Source organism: Diabrotica undecimpunctata, chromosome 7 (assembly GCF_040954645.1).
Source record: "Diabrotica undecimpunctata isolate CICGRU chromosome 7, icDiaUnde3, whole genome shotgun sequence".
Taxonomy (NCBI): domain Eukaryota; kingdom Metazoa; phylum Arthropoda; class Insecta; order Coleoptera; family Chrysomelidae; genus Diabrotica; species Diabrotica undecimpunctata.
In genome coordinates, this window is record NC_092809.1 from 60,326,278 (window position 1) to 60,349,544 (window position 23,267).

Genomic DNA, 23,267 nt, shown 5'->3' on the forward strand with positions numbered 1-23,267 from the left:
ATATAAGTTATAAGTTAATTACTCTTAAATTAGTTGTCAAATTCTTCACTTTTTGCTGATAGACAAAAAAAGCGAAAATTTACCCTTTTTTGACATTAATTTATTAATAACTAATTAAGTTCAAAAATCGACTGCAGGAAACATATAGGTTTTTGTTACAGATGTCCATTCTACTCAAAACAACTGTCGTTTGCCTGGCAGGTTCAGTGTCATAAACAGGGTACTTTTTTGCTTATTTCCCTGGCCTAATACAGTTGAAAGTGGAATTTCTGTTAATCAGTTGCTTCTACCAACAGTTTTTCATCGAATCTGAATTTCTTATGTAAATTTTTGTACGTATTGAAATATACTTGATGTCAGCATTTAAGTGCATTCGAATCTTTTTACGGTATATATTTTTTTCAAGAATTACATTGACACTGGCGCTTTATATAAAAATCAGCTTTGTTATCGTATGCAATATTTTCTACCACATTATCCTACGGACGCCACATCTCTCTCCAAATGGCGCTACAGCTCCAATCGAGCCTTGGTTTTCTCCAAACGATGTCTCCAACCTTGCCGATCCCGCGCCGATCTTCTCCAGGTTCTCACGTTTAGCAAATTTTGCGCGTCCACTGCCACTTCATGCTGCTACCTTTTCCGTGGTCTTGCGCCCTGCATTTTACTATATAGGGCTCTTTTTACAATTTTTTGGTCTTCATTCTCACTACATGACCAGTTCAGCGAAGTCTCAAGTTTAAATAATTCTGAGATCGGTGCCTCTTTGAACAGTTGGTAAAGTTCATGGCTGTACCTGGATCTCCATACTATGTTTTCGTTAATAGGTTAACAACACCCTAAACTTTACTAATGAACTGCTAAATTCCTATTCAAAATAATTTAATTACAGCAAACAACACTCTACCAACGAAATGCTTCCTAACTAAAACACTACGCACAGGCATCCGGTCGGTTGTAATAGTGAACGGATCAAACGTCGTCGCATTTAAAGCGTTCTACCATATATGTTATCGTGACTATATCTATGTATTAAGGCACTCATTGGTGGTAAATCAGAAATAAACATCTCCTCGCGAACTTGTCATCCAGCAGTGTATATTAAAGAGTTTCTCAAAGAAGTTGTAATTTATGGTGATTTATAAGTCCACTTTAACTGACAATAATTTTTTTTAGGTCTGGATTTTTTGCCGCAGCTAGTTTCATGTCATTCCAGCAATGTCGATTTAACTTCGGTGCCGAACCTTTCGAGCATCCCCCGAACGTGGCCTATTCCACTTTTAACGAATGCGGATCTCTACGACCCGAAGATAAAATCGTTTTACCTAGGCATATATTTCTTAATCAACTTAGGGAGCAGAATATAGGAGAAGATAGTTGCACTCTTTGCTACGATCAGAAGGCTTCGATTCGATTGCTTCCATGTGAACACTCGTAAGTATTAGTGCTAAAAAAATCACAAGTTCGCAATGGAAAACAATAAAAACACGTTAACACTAAAATGATTCAAGTAAATTCTAAATGCACATTTTATTATTATTTTTTATACATTATTATGCAACTGTTGTGATATTTAACTTGTTTTTTTTTTCGACAAAACTGGCTATATGGAAAGAATGTTACAAACAGAAAATAATAAAATTGGCAATATAACACTTTATTTTTACAATTGTTTTACAAGAAATCTTCTATATAAGAAAACTTTAAATGTTTCAGATATTAAACCAGCATATTTCTATTTAACCAGCAATTCTCGGAATTTCACTAACAATTCTTAGTATCTAACTAAACATAAATCGTCAACTTCACCAAAAATATAGCACTACAAGTCCTAAAACCACCGGTGGTGGCAGGCACAACAGAGATTTCATTTGCCAAAGAAACAAAATACCTTGGGGTGTATTTTGATCATAGGCTTACATGGAATACTCACATTCTGAAAACCACAGAGAAAGCTACTATGTTCCTGGGCAGATGTAAAAAAATGTGCGGTAAGAATTGGGGACTTAACCCCAAAATGACTCTATGATTATACACAAGGGTTATTAGACCAGTGATAACCTATGACTCGGTCACGTGGTGGACAAAGACGCAGCAAGTGGGAGCAATAAGGCTTCTAGGTAATACATAAAGACTAGCATGCCTGTGTATTACGGTTGGAAGTCCTGCTGAATCTACCACCACTTCATATCTTTATACAGGGAGAAACAAGATCAGTGATGCACAGACACATCCATAGGCAGCGACATATAAACCAGATGCATGGTGCTAACAGCAGAAACCTAATCGAGGAGCTAAAAGCCGATATTGTGATGGGCAACCTATCGATGCAACAGCTACGAGATATAGCTCTAACAATAAGTTCACAATTAAGATACTAGGCAGGGAAGACTGGAATAAAGGTGTACCCATATAAGCTGCTGCTACCTGGTACACGGATGGCTCAAAAACATCGGAGGGTGTGGGAGCCGGTATAATAGGGGCAAATCAAGGGATACATTTCCCGGTAAGTCTATCTAAGGATGTGACAGTTTTCCAGGAAAAAATAATGGCAATCCATCACTGCGTGGAAAAAATAGAAAGGCAGGAAAGAACGTTGCGTTCAGTTGCCATCTTCACAAATTGTCAGTCAGGGTTTAAGGCACTCAATCCTGTAGAGGTAAATTCTAAGCCAGTATGGGATTGTGTGTGTGCCCTAAATAAACTAGGAGACCGTAGCAAGGTTACGGTAGCCTGGGTAGCGGAGCACGAGGGTCATAAGGGCAATGAAAAAGCAAATGAAATTACCAAACAAGACAAAGACAGTAACAAGAACGGCTACAAGGAAGTGGGTAGCTCACAAATCTCTGAAATGGTGGAGGAATTCACCAGGACAAAGACAGGCGAAACAGTTTATTACAGAACATTCGCCAAAATTTACCGCAGACCTGATAAGCAAAGACAGAAAAACAGTCAAAGCCATAGTAGGTCTTCTAACAGGGCACTGTATATGTAAGCTGAAGAGGCACTTGAAGCTGATGGGATTATCAGATGATGACCTGTGCAGATTCTGTCACCTCGAAGAAGAAAAAGCAGAGCACATTCTATTTCAGTGTGACAGTTTGGCAAATGTGCGGTTCTTTGCATTAGGAGAAGAAAATCCACCAGCAAATAGCTAAATGGAAGGTACAGTCTCGAAGCTATTTGACTTGTTAAGAAGGGTCAGACTAGAGAATATTATCTAGGACTAGAGGACCACAATAGATCTGAATAGATCGGAATAGGCCAAAAGGTCACCTCTCTAAATCTATCTATCTATATATAGTTGTATGAATAGTCATTTTACGTCCTCCCTTAATAAAAGCAACTTTAATTTGACATAATATATGCATGCTCAGTATTGCTTCCATATAAGAAATTCGTAGGTATATATAAAATATTTGTTTTGTAGGCAACGATATTTAAATTTATTATAATAAGTAAATGTTATTAAAAATATGTATTTTCTTGTTGAAATTCATTAATCTTACTAAAGCAAATCCATGCGATCTATAATTTTAGCTTTAATGATCAAATAACCAGTATTGCTCCCAAAAATTCACTTGTTTCTGAAAGCAATCATTGCTTTAATAACCATCCAATAATTTCACTATATTAACCGAAGATAATTTAATAATTTATGTACAAAAAGTTTTAATGTATTTATTTTATTTTTAAAAATACGAAAGAAGTAAAAAAATAGCTCGTTGCGGGTCTCGATCCTACAAATAAAAATTATCAGCCATGCGTTTTGCCTGTCTTCGAAACCTTCATCTCACTACCATTACCAAATTTGTATATGAACTGCGCAAAAAATTGATTATCGATGCCTCTATCGACCGAATTACGAACCTTCTTTATTTACATCCAGACATCCATATTAATTTTCACATCCCTTACACGCTAATCCACTTTTTCTGTTGTTGTAAATAATTATCCCGACCTTCAATGAAAATGTAGACCTCGTGGATTTTGACAAGATCTGTGAAGTTGTAAATACTTGGGCGTAACTAACTGGCAACTCCGGAGAATAAAATTATTTCTATAGCCCAGGCGAAGTAGGTTGAAAATGATATTAATATAATTGTATTACAAAATATAATTGTCCAAATATATGTAGGCAAACTTTGTATTTTAAAATCTACAAACTTTTTTATTTAGTATGACAAATAAGTTTTTATTTAATATTTTTTAATATTTAATTAAGTAAATCTTTTTTTTTTCCTAAGTTAATGGCACTGGCAAAGCCAAAAGGCCAGTCATGTTTTCTCATAGTTTTATCATCCATTTCCATTGTTTACATTATATACATATTAATATTTTATATATGTTAAATTGGGATACAATATTTTTAGTGTGTTAGTAAATGCCTAAATATTTTGGTTACTTATTTTCATTTTTAATGTTTTTTTTTGATATCAGTATATATATAACGTTGTAACTATTCTTTTATTTTTATTTTTAATTTCTTTTTATTAGTATTTTTTTTTATTGTTTAATATTATTCATTTATCGGTTTGATTTTTTTTTGTTTTTTTATATATTGTTTTTTTTTTGTTTGTTTTTTTTTTCGTTTTAGGCTTACAAATTTATTCATATGTCGCAATACTGCTTACAAAGTAATATTAGTAGATTTTACATACTAATATATGATGTTGTAGATACTATTATCCTCTAATGTCAATAGATTTGAAACATGTATTGGAAATTTCATTTTGTACGATATTAAATTTTGATAGAACTGATCAATTTCTAATTTTTTTAACGGGCATTCTAAAAGAATATGTTGTAAATCGGCAATTTTATCACATAGACATTTATTATTATCTAACAAACCTATTTTATGTTTATAAGCTGGAAATAGTGCATGATTGCAGCGCATTCGACTTATTATCCGAATAATTGATCGATTACGTGTATTCTCAAACCATGGTTTGTCCCTTATTTTTAGTTGTATATTCTTAAAAAACTGTCCTTTGTCTCCACATTTATATTTTATCTGCCACTGTTCCTTAAGTTCCTTTCGAAAAATTGGAATAAAATCAGACTCTGGTATTTTTAATCTAAGTATTCTTCCATTTTTTGCACCATATTTTGCAAAATAGTCCACTTCTTCATTTTCTTCTATACCTGAATGGGCTTTTATCCATGATATATAAATTTGTTTTCCTCTACTTGATACATTTTGATACAATTCCAAAATATCAAGAAGAATGTAATTTAAATTAGGATTCAAACACAGATTATTAAGTTTTTCTACCGAACTTTTAGAGTCTGTAAATATGACAAATTTATCTTCTTCTTGTTCTAAACACAGATTAATTGCTAATTTTATGGCAATAAGCTCAGCACTGAAAATTGACATCATATCTGATAGTTTGTATATTAACTTAATATTTTTGGAAGGATAATAAACTGCACAGCCAACTCCATGTTCCGATTTAGATCCATCAGTATAAACTTTATCATACTTTTTCCATTTTACTATACAATCCCGATAATATTCTTTTTGTATAATAATATTGTTTTGACACAAATAGCGAGCGTTAATATGGGTCTTAACTGGAGAAAGAAACATTTCATAAGAATAATTCCATAAAGGGATTCCATTGGATTTATAAAGTTCTTCATACCTTTGTACATTGGTAATATAACTTTCAACTAATAATGGCTTTTTTTCTTATCCCAATATTTAGATGTTAAAACCAAACCAGCTAAACTAGATATTTTAACCAATAACTTGGATTTCTGACTTCTTAACTTTAACACGAATTTGTCAGATAGAAATCTTCTCCGAAGATTCAATGGCGGTTCGCATGTTTCTGTTTCCATAACGTCTACAGGCGTACTTCCCAAGTATCCAATACTGAGTCGAAGACATTTGTTTTTTATTTTATAAATCTAGAGTAAATCTAGATAGGTGTACATTATGACTATCCGGAGATAAGCTGATTTTATTTTTATTTTTTATCAAAATATGTATATCCTAAACCGTCAATTATTTTATTGTTGTAACAATATTTTAGTTGAAAAACCAAGCTTATTTTAGATAATTGTATCTATAATAGCCGCAAAATTAATAATAACTGATGGTAACTGTTATTTTATTTCTTCTACATGATTCGAAATCTGACTGCTAAGACATTCCAGTTGCGAATCTTAATTTAATTTTAATTTTTAATTTAAAAGTTACAAAGTTGTAGAAACTTATATCTGTTAAGATACTTGAATTTTGTTGATTAGTTATAATATACGACCAAGATGCTATTTCAAATGCTCTCAGTTCTTCAATTAAATTTTAAACAATTGCTTTTGGTAAACGAAAAATGTTTCTTCTGATAAATTGAAACAATATCTACCTGTCTCAAATTTCTATATTCCAGTCTTACTCTCCGTCTATAATGTAATAATTAAGTGTCATTTTTATTTCAATGTTTTCAATGGAACCAACACCACGTATCTATTTTCGTTATGATATTCATTTAAAAAATGGTAATGAAAATTCATACTACTGAGAAAAATACCTAATTAGATAAAACCAGACTAAACATACATAACCTACACCTACAAAACAATAAATTTATGCTTAGCAAGCCCAAATCCATACGTTATCTAACAATCCTCACAATACTTATAAGCATCACAGATCACATTGCTGCTATGTGCCTTATAGAATACGAATCGGCATGGAATATTGTTTCATTGCAATATATCTTTGCAAAGAGACCAACATATGAAATTACATAATTGGGTAAAATGTGTCAATTGTTTCAATGTTTCAAAACATTATAGTGGGTCAATTCAAATGAATCATTTCGCCCGTCACTATTATAGTGGATAAAAATAAGCTCTATAATTATAGAGAGCTTGCAGATAAAACTAATAATTTCAAACGCCTTAGGACCTAATTAAAGAAATATCATATTTTGTTACTACATAATTATAAACTGAAATTAAAAAGACAATTTTTTAAAATTTGGGAATTTATACTGACAGTTATATCAACTAGAATAATAATTTATTTTTCTTCTACAGATTAAATTTAAAAATACTACTTACTGAGTAGTGGTTTGCAACCTAAATCCTCATCGTCTTCATCATTTTCAAATTTGCTTTCACTGTCACTGTTATTCTCTTGTAAGTTTATTATTACATCCGCCACTTTATCCATAACATGTTCTCTTTCCTTATACTCATTTTCAACTTTTGTACCATTGGCGCAAATGGTTATCCAATGTTCTACAGTGACCTCACTAAATTTTTTTCAGTTAATTTCCACACATCATCTAATTTAAAAGTTATGTTGCAAGCAGCTACTTCGTTCTTCACCAATATCCATATTTTTTCTATTGGGTTTAGCTCCGGATGATAGGGGGGTAAACGCAACGTTACAATGTTATGTTCTGCTAGAATTTAGTCTATTATGTATGTTTTAAAACTGGCTTGTGCATTTTTATAATGGTAAATAATTCAAATTTAGTTGATTTCGCCGAATAGAAAATATATCTTTCAGCAAGCCACCTCAGCATTGCATCTTTTTTCCATTAAAAATTTGGAATGGGTTCTAAAAGTGCGTTATGATAAGAGGCATTGTCTAGTGCTAATACGCGTTTTTTGGAGGATTAGGAATAAATTTTTCTTTTAACCAGCTGACAAAATTTGCATTATTTACTTCATCGTGATAGTCTCCGGTTTTCATGCCCGATTTAAAAATAGTAAGTGTCTGAGGTACGAATCCTGTTTCACCTCCAGCATGTACGATAATAAGCAATTTAGCTACTGGTGAGTATGTGAACTGTGAATATATGTTTCATCACGATATATAATTGGTCGTCCCTCATATTTGTAATTGTTTAACTTTCTTAAATAATCGGTTCTTTTTGCCTTAATATCGTATGTCTCCATCAAAACTTTCCTGTTATCTTCTGTTTTTCTCCATCTAAATCCCATTCTTTTAACTAATTTTCTAAATGAGTCTATTTTGCCAGTAAATTTTACCCCTTCTTCATTTTTTATTGCTTCAAAAATTGTCTTCGTAGTAGACTTCTTTTGTGTATAGCAGTATACGAATAAATAATTCTTCGAATTGTTTCCTCCTCAAACTCATTAACGGATCCTTTGGAGAAGAATATTTTTTGATACCCTTTCGAGGTGAATTAAAGCGTTGACCAGGGAATTTTTGTATTAGCTTCATCGATAATACCTTTTACCGTGTTAACACTAACAACATGCTTGGGCTACTCTTTCCTGTAAATTGCTCAGAGGAATGTTTAAGGCTTCTTCTTCTTTTTCTCTCTTCATAAGCTGGTACACATTGTATATGATCTGTCGACCTTGACTATGAATTATTTTTTTTAACTAGACTTTTTCTAGAACAAAAAATTTGAAGAATTAATAAACAAAATGAAGGTGATATGTACAAAGGAATCTTAAATAAATCTTAACTAAGTAGATCTTAAAAGCAATTTAACATAACAGAGACGTCAATTTTGAATGTTTATTTAATCGAATGTGATGTTTACGTCATCCATAACCGATTTGATTTTCATCGGTTTGTGCACACCACCTATATTTAGTAAAATAAATAATAGCAAATTTTTAGAAAAATTCGTTGAAAAATATGAATTTATCAATATAAATTCTAGTTTCGAGTATATTATTGCATATGCATTATTTGAATTTTTCTGCCTATATGTCCATTAGTAAAAAGGACATGCTCTTTCATTATTAAAGTTACAAAATGGCATAAATCAAACTATAATTTATTGAAAATATTTAGCAAAATAAATCCAGACTTACCTTACTATCAAGTAAATTAATCCACTGCATACAAAAAAGATTTTCACAAGGTATTGTCTATAAAAGCTTTCACTAAACTAAATTAAAAATTAAATATGATAATAACTACAAACTACGATACAATTAACTAAAAAGGAAACAAAATTTACTGCACTATTACAAAATTCAGAGTCGAACCTATCTCCACGGAGGACAGTCTAAGAATGAACTTGAAGAGCCCTAATTATTAGGATAGTTAATAGAACGTTTGTAACACGTAAACTTGTGTACTGAGTCGGTATGATTCATAGCTCTTCTTAAAATCCATTACCTCTTATCAATTTTAATGAGTTCTAACACTATTTTTTCGGTTTTAGCGGTTTTTGTGCGTCCTGTGCCAAACAGCTAGTAGAATGTCCTATGTGCAGATCTCCGTTTCGTGAAATAGAAGAATATCCTCAGTCTTCATGACATACAAGATGTCGTTAATCATCCAAAACAATAGCTTACAAGTCGAAAATATGTTTCAAAATGGGAAAAAAAATTATTTATAAATGAATCGTCTGTTATGAAATAACAATTTGTACAAATGTGCTGCATCAGATGCAGAGAACGGGTTTGTATTTTAAAATACTTATTTATTTTAATATTTTTATTCCTTTAACTTTATTGTTATTGTAGCTGTGGATACAAAATGTTTGTTAATATCGGTGAATGTACATTGTGGCGTTTTTGTCGATGTTCTTTTTATAAATATATCTTTATTTTATAAATATATCTCTAATAAATAACCGGTTAGTAAAAAAAATATAAACAAAATATAAAAGATGCAAGTTTAGCAAATTTTATTGTTGGATAAGCAAAACAGACCTGTACAAGCCGGTACTGGGTTCCAAAGTTCTTCGATGGGTATCATGAATATATGGAGGATTTACATAAGTCAATATGACTGGTCTATAACAGTCGCGCTTGAATTGTTCTAGATGTAAAAGTCAGAGGGAGCTGAATCTGAATAAGTAGAATAATAATAATAAAGTTGCTGAATCTGAATAAGTACAAAAATTCGTACCTTATTTAACTTTTCCCGATATTTTTTGAGCGGTGTGAGATGGTGTTTTGTCTTAATGAAAAATATTTTTTGTCCTAAGGCAGATCTTTCCTCGCGAATTTTTACATTCAGCAAGTGCAAAATTTTGCAGTAATAATCTTAGTTCATTGTTTTACCAGTTTGCAGATAATCCACGAGCAAATTTCTTTTGCATCACAAAAAACGGATGATTTCAGTTTCAGTGAAAATACTTTCCTGGCCAATATGTGAACCTCCATTTCGAAGCCCAGGTATCGATCCACACAACACATGAGCCTCCTGTTTTGATGTAGGATTGTATTGGTAGATTCAAGTTTAATCCATAGTTATTAAACGATGCATACAATCCTTTTATCCTTTCTAAAACTGTCCAAATATTGCTGAAAAATTCGCAGTTAAATGTATTTGTGTTACATTGTGCGTACACCTTTCTGAAACCCAAATACTGCAGCCACTCATTTCGGAGCCCAAGTATCGATCCACACAACACCTGAGGCTTTTGTTTTGATTTAGGATCATATTGGTAGATTCAAGTTTCATCCATAGTGATTAAACGATGCATACAATCCTTTTATCCTTCCTAAAACTGTCCAAAAGTTGCTGAAAAACTCGCAGTTAAATGTATTTTTGTTACATTGTACATACAGCTTACTGAAATCCAAAAACTGCAGCCACTCATTTCGGAGCCCAAGTATCGATTCACACAACACCTGAGCCTCTTGTTTTGATTTAGGATCATATTGGTAGATTCAAGTTTCATCCATAGTGATTAAACGATGCATACAATCCTTTTATCCTTTCTAAAACTGTCCAAATGTTGCTGAAAAAGCCGCAGCTAAATGTATTTTTGTTACATTGTGCATACAACTTTCTGTATCACCACGTTTAAATTAAACAAGATATCTTTCTACTATTCTAATTTAATAAAAAGATTCCTCGTACACTCTTAATAACTTGTTTAGATATTACATTTTACAACACAACAATAAAAAATATTAAGTCGTGTCCATCGATATTTCGTCCGTCGACAAATTCAAACAAATAATATTTGTAAGTTACGAAATTCTAGTAACCGATGTCCAGGGATGTATCGCGATATTGGTTGTTTCACCGACACAAATTTTTTGATACAAGTATTAAATCATAAAATAACAATGTGTAATGTGTATATTATAGTCAAAGAGCAGAAAATTTGATTTTGGAAAAACAAACAAAACGTTATATTTCTTTGTTTTTTAAATGGTTAAAAGTGAAATGTAAAAGAATACTAGGTGATACAACGGCATCTTCTATAAAGCTTTTCAACGCTTCTTATTTGTTTCAGGCACTTGTTATATGTCATAAAATTTTAATATATCTACGTCATACGTCTTTGGAATGTATAGTTATTGGTATATACTATATACCAATAACGTATGACGTAGATATATTAAAATGACATGACAAGTGCCTGAAACATATGAGAAGCTTTGAAAAGCCCTATTAGCGTTTAACGATGACGTACATAGACAAAACTGTGGAAAAGTATATTACATTTAAGAAAATACTGTTTTAAACAAAGTTAGCAATTTATAATGAAAAACTGAGTTGTTTTAACTGAAATAATTATCATATTAGCGTACCTTGTCTAAAATATTTCTCCTGCAGACGAGCTCTCATCATCGTCACTATCCATCAGATTAATAATAAGTTGTCCACTGTTTAAAAATAATTGTCCTAGTCTTCTGTACTTATTTTCTACTTTCACTACATGGTTTACTGCTTTTTTTTTCAGTCAACACTTGTAATCTCTGATAGTTCATATCGAATTAAATCGACCACTTTCGCGTCAAATTTTGGAAAACTACTTTTCATTAATCCATTTGGCACCCAACCATTTACCGATCCACAGTGCACAATAATCGTTCGAGAACCTTTAGTCGGAGGTACACCTTTCAACTGGCACCTAAGTGAACCATCAGTCCAACCTTTGCTAGCGGTATCATGCGTGTCATACCATGTCTCATCTAAATAATATATAGTCCGCTGTTGGTCTCGATATTCTTGAATTTTTTTTAAATAACCTAAACGCCAGTGTACTATCCTCTTACTTTCCATAATAGCCACCCGTTTATCAACGATTTTGTATTTCAACCCAAATTTTTTCAGTCGTCTACATAAAGTGGTTTTAGGGCAGCTTCTTCCCATCGCAACAAGCTGGGTGTATATAATATTAATTGTTGGTATTACATTTTTTTTGTATTCCTGGTAAACCAAATTCCTTAAACATTTAGCAGTCACGATATTAATTTGTTTAGGTTTTCCAGCATCCGATCTTGTTTTTCTCTTTTTAACACCACTTTTCACGATGTCACGCAATGTAGAATACGGAATTCCTGTTAGAAAGGCCGCTTTTCTTATAATACTGCCCTTACAACTATTTTCAGGATCATTTTGAAGATTTTTGTAAACGTTCATACAAATTCTCTTAGATTGTTCATTCAAAACAATCCGTTTCTTTGGAAGTCTTGAAAACCTTTTTTACAGTTACAGTGTCATTGTTTTTTGTATCACTTACACTTAAAAGCTTGTTGATTACTACACTTTCTCTACTACTACTTGGGTTCTCTTGCTCCCATGCACGAAAAACTGTAGGTGATTTTTATCTCAGTCCCTTAGATAAGGCACATGCCGGTATTTTTACAACCGGATTACTCATCGTAAATCAATCAGTTTAAAACTTGAAAATTGATACTTGGGCATTAGTACAGTTAAAATGTTAGACGAAATATTAAGCAATATAATTGAAACTTTTTTCTACTTTTAAGGACAAAAAAGCAAGTTTATTAGCGGAACGTAATTCAAAATTATTCTGCACAATTCTAATTCTGCAAATTATATTTGAAACATTATTTGGTTAAAACATCTCATTTTTGGTTGTAAAAAATATATTAAATACATATATTAATTTGTCTGGACTAAAGGTGGTAAAAGATGGTCTGGAAGTTATATTTTTGTTTGAATTAGCCGACGGACCATATATAGATGGTGTCAACTTTATCACTGCAGCTGTAATTACACAAATATGGCAAAACCTATCTATAACCTAATGTAGATGGTCTCATATACACAAGTATATTATTAAAAACGCATTATAAAGTGTTATATATAACGTATTCTGATTTTTCGATTCTTTACTTTATTCGATTCGAGTCTTTATGTCTCAAAATTTTAATTTTTATCCAAGAAAGTCTCAATAAGAAACTTAACTTAAACCAGGTAGTCCATTGCTGACAGCTGTCAATTTATTCTCCATCGACGGTTTCATTATTGAATAACGAATTAATCATATTGTTGGTTAGCATTCAGTAATCACAACTATTAAATCCTTTGACTGACGAATAACGATGAGTAGATATCTAGAGAAGAAGAAACCTAACATGAAATAAGACTAAAGTTCTAAGGACTTTGTAGGAATTTATGTACACGCCAATTTATCATGTTTTTAGTCGTTGATTGGGTACACATTTTTTTATGTTATACAATGAGCATGTGACGTGATTTATGTGTTAGTGGCGGTTTTTGAGGTACCTGGACGTTCATCATTGTTGATACTATTTGTTAGAAATGTTGACAGCCATCATGTGTTGGATGACAAACACAACTAAGAGCAACTAACGCCACCTATCGAAGGCTAGAGTAACGTCAAATCACACTAGGAATTTTTAACCATATTAACATAAGAGTGAAAGTATAACTATATAGCATTTATAAATTGAATAGTCATATAGAGTATTGGTTTGCCGTCAGCATTCCGCATTATCCTTTTATTTTATTAATATTACTTTATGCCTTTATAGTTCAATTTTACATCTATTTTATTGAAAATTTAAAAATTATTACTTTGAACGGACTGGACGACGAAACAACAATTAAAAAAATTATTACAATTACAATTTGAGGTTTAATATCAAAAAATATTTGAAAAAAAAAACTATATTTTTTTAAGTTTTGAATTAATTACTCTCCGACACCTAAAAAGGTAAAAGGAAGGGGGGAGAGGGGTTTGAGTATTGATTGCAACTGATTGCACTGTAAACTGGAATGACCCTTCTGCTTTAACTGGAATTGATCCTCGTATTTTGTGGTACTATACATCTAAGTTTAGTAATAGCATTTAGTGTTTGTGTTCTGTCTTACTGTGATATTGAGTTTTAGAAAATAAGTAGTTTCTTTATACATTGTGTATTTTTAGAAAAATTTTGCATTTAGAATTTTTAGTCATTGTTTTATTAGGAAATATTAGAATATTTTATTCGGTTTATCCGAATCATCATGAAGGTAAATTTTCGTTATTTACAGTGAGTTTGTTTCTGTAACAGTTCAACAATTTTAGAATTATTTTAAATATTTTGACTTTTATGCATCATATTTTAAGAAAAATAAAATGTATAAAAGTAATTTGGTACTCAAAAAACAATCGATTATTGACAGTACGCCAATATTGACGGAGTTGCCACGTTTAATTTTTATTAATATCTATTACTCAAAGTTTTGTGTTATTAATACAGTTAAAATACTGTGAATAAGCAACTATTTATTGTATTTTATAAAAATAAAATGCCAAAACAACTCAGAACAGATAAATTTATAGGAAAGAATTTTTAATAATAAAAAAACGTTACAATATATCAATTCATAATTCCCTGCATGCTCTGCTATCCAGACAATATGGAAACTCTGTGTGAAAATGTCAACGTCAAAACTGGATGACGTACTGTCCTTTCACGGATATTTAAATTGATTTTTTGAGTACTAAACGTAAAATATTTTTCTACAAATTTTATTTTATTGAATATATAAGTTATATAAGTCGAAATAAAACGTAAAAATATCATTTATGACGTGCAATTCCAAAATATTGTGGGAATATTGGCAAAACTACAGGAACTGCTGGTTAAAACTTTGCTCAAATTCAAACTGGTACACAAACAAACCTATTAAATATCTGCATTTGCAGTCTCGATTTAAATGAAACTATGTATTTAGTATTAATTTTATCGAAATTATAGTATTCCGGTACTACTTGCATAGTTATGTAGCTTCCTTTTTACAATATGTGGAATATGAGGGGTACTTTAAAGATCTTTAGTTATAAACTCAAGACACTCATATTAATACTACTACTTTTCAGTTGTTCCAACGATTGTTTCAGTCTTGAATTTTAATCTTTATTCTTAATTCCTGGTCTACAGTTTTCATGAGGGTTAGTGTTATATTATATAGTTGAAAAATAGTAGAGAAATAAGATTTTAAAAGCCTAAAATTTAGCCCAAATCAATATTTATTTTTACTAATTTTATTTAATTAATTTTTTAATCAAATGGTCAAACTTTTATAGATAAAATAATGTGACAAAAACGCTACAGTATAAAGTCACCCTAAAAATAAGTCGAATATGTACATAATACTGATAATGGTGTATGGCTTGTATATTTTAAGTATGCGAATGAATGGATGACGGTAAAGAAATATAGCCTCAGATGTATATTTTCTTCATATCAAGTTAAAAAATTGTTTTTTCTTTAAATACTATTATAGATATAAATATATTTTAATGTTATGACTACTTTTTGTTTTATTTTTACATTCCCACAAATAATAGTTAACAGTTAAAACAAATATTTAAGTAATTTACGATGCAGTCCGACTCATATGATTGCTTCGTTAGTGGAGCTAAATGCAAAGTAGGTGAAGAGGTGCAATTCTAAAAAAAAATAAAGAAAATAGACTGTAAATTGTGAAAAAATCATGTAAGGAAAATAATATAGTAGTTCAAGGTTTGACAATTAACTCTGACGGTATTATTGAAGAAGTAACTGTAAATTTGTTCCAAAAAAATCTGGGATTGCACATAAAAGTTAAAAATGCAAATAAAATTGGAACATAGTGAATACCGGGTTGTGAAACAGTTTTCTTGTGGCATGTCTAAATAGTTGTTGTTTGACGTTTCGATTTCCATAGCAGAATTCTATTTCAGAAAAAACTGTTTTACTCCAGTAAATGACCGTTTTGAAGTGTAATTTTTCACGCCACGACGGGTTCGCTTGAAAATTTGGATTTATCCTCTTAGGCTCCTCTTACCCTCTACTTGAGCTCACTTTTGGACTTAAGCTCAGGGTTGCTTTTACTTGGGGGTGAAAAAACATACTTTCAAAATAGGTCCGGAAATGGATAAATTGACTAATTCTAAGCAAGTTTTGTACTATAGAGTTTTTTCACTAAGTCAATATTTTTGAGTTAATTGCGAGTGAAAATGTTCATTTTTCAAAATAAAAAAACCACGTTTTCAGGCGGTTTTTCACAAATATCTCAAAAAGTGTAAGTATTTATCCAAAAAATATTCTTAGCAAAAATGTAGCTTATATAAAAATGGTGTACACTTCCCGTCATATAAAACTGGTACACTTTTTTTTCCCAATGTAAACCTGTGTTCAGACTGGACACAATGGTTCGTGAATCAATTCGTTGTTGCCATCACAGATAACGGAATTGCACTAAATTTAAATAAAAAAAAATAACGTTCAAAAATGTATTATTGTAATTGCATTGTAATGTAGATAGGTATTATTTTTATCATTAACAACAAAAAACCGTATCTAATTAATTTAATAACCAGAGATAGGGTTGAGTTAATATTCAAAATGTTTGAAGGATCTGTATTGGCACAGGGAACATTGGAATGCGTCTACTGTAATTTTATACTTTAATTGCCTACCGAACACGAACTGTATTTTGTGTTAATAAGTTTAGTAACAGGCAAACTACCAAAATTAATTGATTATTTAGTATAAGAACGATAAATGTGAAAAAAAAAATATTATACTTTATCGTACGTATTATAAACTATAAAATATCCGGGGCGAAAAAACGCTTTTCAAAACGTGACAGTTACAATCTAATATCCGACTGTAATGTTTTATTATAATAATTTAAAGTTATGTCTAGATTGATTATCTATCATTATTTTTGAATCGAAATATTTTCATAAATTATAATAAGACACAAACCAATGTATGGGTACTTAATTGAGATGATGGAAAATTACAAAATTAATATGGGAATTTTTTAGGATGCATGTTTAAACAAATTTAATTGTGATTGACTGATCGAGAATACTCGATGTTTTAGTTTTTAGTACACTCAAAACTGGCGGTCTGTCGCACAGCCCTGCTTTTAGCTGGTTTCATATAATATTTTCGTTGAACTGGCAACGGTGCCCTAGAAATTAGAATGACACATGTGACAAGATCAACGTACACAACTTAAAAAACACGATTTTTGGTTATAAGAGTTGTACCAGTTTTTTATGACGCGAACGGTACTTACTACTTAAGAAATCTGTAAGCCCAGTAGAAGCAGAGTTGTAGCTCGTGAAATGTAGGTTCTTATTTGTCAAATTCAAAATCCAATATTTCAACGTAAAATAACCAAAAAATTGTCAAACTCATCAAAACTTTTTGAAAGGTTTAAAACAAGCTGTATTTTTGTTTTTTCCAAGTTTCTAGCATCAAAAGTAAGCGAGTTACGGAAAAACTTGAAGAGTAAAAAAATATAGGTTTTGCTTTTTTGAACATTTTGGGTTTTTTCTTTTTCTGTCACTCAAAAATTGGTTAAGATATTGCTGTTCAAAGTGAGCATAGAGTCATGATCAGTGAATCGTTCAAGCCCTTTCAACTACAACCCTTTTAACAATAAGAGTTTTAAAAGTAATTTTAATGGTCTTAATACCCTTAAAAAACCTACAAAAAGGTTTTTTAATACTTTATAGCTTCTAAGCTAACCGAGTTATGAGTAAAAACCAATCACATATTTTAGGAGATATCAGAACGCATATACTGGAGCATTGTAAGATACACATAATCTGCTATTAAGGCACAAACACACTTTCACCCATCTTTACAAACTGATAAGGGTTGTTTAAGTTGAAATAAAATAAATTTATAACATTTTGATTTTAAAAATTATTGTATTTATAGTTTCAATGAAAAAAAATACTACAACTATTCTAATTTCTTCGCAAGGGGTGGTCTTTATAAGGGTAGAAATGATTTGGTAAAAAATTAAAACAGCAAAGAAATCTAAATTTAATGTCACTGTATAATTAAGTAATTCCAAATTGCTCGAATTTACAATTTTATATGACTTTTTTCTAATAGGGGTCTATCCCCGTGTAAATCCCTAAAAATAAAAAGTTAACCAACGGCATAAGCCCATTTTGAAGTGGAGGGTAAGTATAAACTAAATCCAAATTTTCATGCAAATCAGTGGACACAAGGTATTCAATGACATTGTTTTAATTATAACTAATATAAACGGTGAGATTTAGGGTTTAATCTGTGATAAAATCTTAAATTACGTTGTTTAATGTTAACTTCATTAAAAGATGATTTTAATCAATTAAGTACTCGCTTTGATTTAAAATTATAATATTTTTTTCTAATAGAGGTAGTTTTCACCCCTAAAAATAAAAAGCAACCAACGGCACAAGTCCAACAGTAAAGTGGTGAGTAATTAGGACCTAACTCCAAAGTTTCATGCACTTCGGTAGCAAGCAAGCAATTTAATTAAACCCAGCCTGTGAGACATGTTCACCCCTTAGGATTATGTTTGGGTGTAACAATTCATTGGAGCGAGGTGTATTGATTCGAGTTAAACACGAATCACTCCACCGCGCTTCAATGCTCCAGACCATCCTTTTCCCCCTGTAGCACTCTGATGACGCGATAGGGACACAACTATCAGCCAAATATTCTTTATGTGGGAGTCCTGGGTAATAGAACTCCAACATGTACACTATCTGATTAAAAGTTCAAGCTAGCGTTAGTCGCTTTATTCCTGTTATCTTCATGTGACTTGTCCGCGAAACTATAATCGCTTTCTTGGGACTCAAGTCTCCGAACTGGGCCTAGCCTCAAGGGTTTGGGCCCTACGTGCCCGGGTTTTTATGGTTTTGTTAATATTTCTTATTGGCTTTCGCCGGTTTTTTGTTAGTAGTTTTTTAAAAATTTTGTGGTGGCGAAGCCGTTCGTTGGGTTTTTTATAATTTTTTTTTGTAAGATGTCCTGTAACATAAAATCATATATTGTATATAAATCATTTTACCTGAGGTCTACACTGTGCTGCGCTTGTCCAAGTTGCAGTTGGGTGATGACACGGAAAATTACAGGATATTGCCGTTTTTCACGTTCATTTACTGGCCTATTTTAAAAATGTGAGCTGTTGTTTACCGTTATGTTTTTGTAACTGACGGGGACTTACTTGGCCTGGATAGTGTATTAAAATAGCCATGCATTTAATTAAAAAATTTGGACGGGGTTGTTGTCAAATGATGCAGGATGATATCAAATTCTGATTATTTTGTGTGTTTGTGTATTATGCGTTTGTGTATCTTTTGTTATTGTGAAAACACAAGCATTACATCATAGATAATGTTTATGTACATTATCTATGATGTAATGATTGTTGTGTTTTTAATGCATATTACTTGGAACGTATGTTTCTTTTTTTTTTTTCGCTGCCTTCTTTTTTCGCTTTTTTTTAAGCCATAAACAGGAACGAACCTACAACTTTAAATATTGATTTTAGTAAAAAAATGAAAGAGATCAAAATTGTATAAAATATAATTCTCTTCATTTTTGTTTATGTGGGATTCATCTCGCAAAGTTAATAATAAACGAGATAATTCGATAATTATGCTTCCTCCTTCCAATTTTTCTTCCCTTAACTCAGAAAGAAGCTCTAACCGGCCCTAGGACCGGCGGGTAGGTTGGAAATAAAATACCACCCGTGAACCTAACGGACTAAGGTATGGCAACAATAACAGAAGAGTCCCTGGCCCTCCAGGTAGGGAGTTGGGCTTGAGGCTAACAACTTTATCCCGTAAAAAAACGTTGTTACGAGATCCATAGCTAAAGAAACCGGACGGAACTTACGACGATGACCAATGCAACGAAATAAGGACAACGATTTAAAAATATACACTTGGAACATGCGTACACTTGTCCAACTATGAACCTGGAAATTAATGGATGTATTAACTCAATATAAAGCACCTATTACTGCTGTGTAAGAAGTAAGATCACAAGACCAATAATAAATTCGGGACCGCATTTATTGTTAACAAAAAAGCAAAACATCTTATCATGGAGTTCAAACCAAAAAGCCCATGAACATGTCATCTGAGAGTAAGGAGCAAGTTTTTTAACATTAGTTTAATAAATGTACACGCCCCAGCCGAAGACAAAGAAGTGGATGTCAAAATTCTATAACGAAGTACAGACCATCTACGACAGATGCCCCAGAAACAACAACAAGATCATAATTGGAGATCTTAATGCAAAAAATAGGGAAAGAAAATACCTACTTCATCCACAAGAATATCCATAAAGTAACATGTACTTTGCCAGATGGAACGACAAAAAATCAAATAGATCACATCCTAATAAAAACGAGGCACTTCTCTAATCTAGTGGATGTACGTACTTTTCGTGGGGCTAATATAGATTGAGACCACTTGAAACTCTTGAAAGAGCCCTTACACTAGAAAGGTATCAAACTTACCTTGAAAATGAAAACACAATAGATAAGAATTTAACAGCTAGGGAGCAGTGGGATATGTAGAAGAAGAATTAAGGAAGCGGCAGATGAGGTCCTAGTACCAGAAGAACCCACTCCACGCAATGGTTGGTTCCTTGATGAATGTGAATATACCAGTAAAATAAAAAAAATACCTATGCGTATAAACTTATGCAATAAAGAAGAACACGGGATAAGGAGCAAACGTATAAAGAACTCAGGAAGGAGGAGAAACGCGTACATCGAGATAGAAAGAAGCGGACATTGGAAAACCAGATTATGCAAGAGTTTCAATTATTGAAGGGAAAAAATGAAACTAGAAAGTTATATAACATCCTAAATAAGACAAGAAAAGAATTCAAACCACGGCTGACGATGTGTAGGGACAAAAATCGACATATATGTAGTTAGTACCACTGACGCAGTACAAAGCAGATGGGTTGAGCACTTCAAAGAGCTACTTGGTACTGAAGTTGAAAATGATGCGTTACTCCAAAGACCAAAAAATGACACCTACGTAGAACCTTCTTCAATATTGGTAGTAAGAGAGGCAATCACACGCCTCAAAAATAACAAGTCGCCAGGAGTAGTCCGTATCTCTGTAGAGCTCATCAAACATGGAGGTAACTGCACGATATGCTAAATTCACAGCATAATAGACAAAATCTGTAAAGAAGAACAAATATCAGAGGAATAGTACACTGGAATCATAGGTTAACTGCAAAAAAAGGAGATTTGTTAGAATGTAAAAATTATAAGGGTATAACTCTTCTGAACACAATATACAAAATATTCTCCAACACCCTGTATAGCCTTTTAAGTACATATGTAGAGGTACAACTCCTTGATGAATAGCAAAGCCGTTTTAGGCCAGGTAGGTCAACAATTGACCGGATTTTTGTACTACGTCAAATTTTAGAAGAAAAAAAAAACAATGAATTTAACATTGATACGTCTCATCTCTTTGTGGACTTTAAGTCAGTGTACGATAGCATCCTAAGATGTAAATTATATGAAGCCATGAATGAACATTCCCCATAACTTAATAAGACTTGTAAAAACAACTATGAGTAAAGTGATCTGCAGAGTGCAAATACAAAGCGATCTGTCACAAGCCTTTGAAACATATGCGAGGGTACGGCAGGGAGATGCCCTGACACGGTTTCTCTTTAATATAGCATTAGAATAGACTATAAGAGATGCCGAGTTACAAAACAGGGGAATAATCTTTAATAAGTCAACGCAGATTATGGCATATGCTGACGATTTGGTGCTCTTTTTTATTAAAGACATTTTCCATGGGTCTAGAATTTTCTGTCTCTACCAGTACATATTAAACAGAAAGTGCCAGCATATTTAAATCATTCTATTTTTATTCCATCTATTCTTGCAGCTTTTCTATTTTTCATAAATTCAAGTGTTGTAATGGTAATTTTATTGACTTCTTCGATTTCGCTTTTGTCGTCTAAATATGTTATTACTTTGGAATGCTTCTTACTTTTACCAGTGGTATTTGTAATGGTTTATCCAGTGGTTTTCTTTGATTACGTTCATTTTAGCCATTAGCTTTTGAGAAAAGTTTTTGGCGCGAAATATTAAAATCTGCTGTATGTTTTTAGTGCGATAAACCGGTAAAATTAAATATTTATGATAAATTATGAGGATTATTGTTTTCCTATTTCAAATTTAGTAAAGAAGTTATTGTTTTGTCAATAATTGTATTTCTTTAAATTAAGTTTAAGGCGAGAAACGACTAGGCAGGTTTAAACCTACTTGTCACATAGAAATGGAAAGACAGTTGGCTGAACATTTAAAAATGCTAGAGTCAAGGTTCTTTGGACCAACGAGACGCGACGTATTAGAGTTAGCTTATAATTTAGCAGTTAAAAATGGGTTTGAACATCATTTTAATAACCAGAAAAAGCCCGCTGAAAAAAATTAGTTAAAAGAATTTCGCAGAAGAAATCCAGATATAACAATGCGTAAACCCGAAGCCACATCTGCAGCAATAGCGCAGGCTTTTAATAAACCTCAAGAAGCTAAGTTTTTTAAAGTGTTAGAGGACACTTTGATAAAGGAAAATATTGATCCCATGAAGATATATAATTCAGATGAATCTGTATTATCTACCTTACAACGTCCGCAGAAAGTGTTTGCTACAGCCGATCGCAAACAAGTAGGTACAATTACCAGCGCCGAACGAGGTTCCCACGTGACAGTTGTTTGTTGTAAGTGTACCAACAGGAGCTATATTCCAGCCACTCTAATATTTCCACGAAAAAATATGAAAAACTTATGTATTCCCCAGGAGACTGGTTGGATGACGAGCCCAGTGTTTTTACAATGGTTGCAGCATTTCCAAAAATATGCCAAGGCATCTTCCACGGAGAAGGTTTTGTTAATTGTGGATGAACATTCCAGTCATAAATATCTTGACGCTCTTCTGTACGCCGAAGAAAATGGCATTGTACTTTTATGTCTGTCGGCTCACTGTACACATCGGTTGTTGTGATTAGTGGTGCGATTTTATATTTTATTGAGTGATTCTTTATTAGGTATGTCCTTAAGTAATGGGATGTCCAGATCATTGTGAAGTGTTTGGTTAGATATATACCATGGAGCGTAACATACGGAGTATTTTGGATTGGAATGTTTGAAGTATGTTCGTATTCGAAGGTTTACTACAGCCCCATAGTTCTATTTCATATGCCCAAACTGGTATAAGTATATCTTTGTACAGAAGCAGTTTATTTTCAAGAGATAACTG

General features: G+C 32.1%; 1 protein-coding gene across 1 annotated transcript in view; it reads left to right on the forward strand.

The window, feature by feature from the left end:
- LOC140445405 (RING finger and SPRY domain-containing protein 1-like) overlaps nucleotides 1–15,491 on the forward strand; it is a 62,273-nt gene extending 46,782 nt beyond the window's left edge. The window contains exons 7-8 of the mRNA XM_072537407.1: nucleotides 1,177–1,434; nucleotides 9,174–15,491. Of these exons, the coding sequence (XP_072393508.1) occupies nucleotides 1,177–1,434; nucleotides 9,174–9,267 (352 nt within the window). The 3' untranslated portion in view covers nucleotides 9,268–15,491. The remainder of the gene's footprint in view (nucleotides 1–1,176; nucleotides 1,435–9,173) is intronic.
- Nucleotides 15,492–23,267: the final 7,776 nt, after the last annotated feature.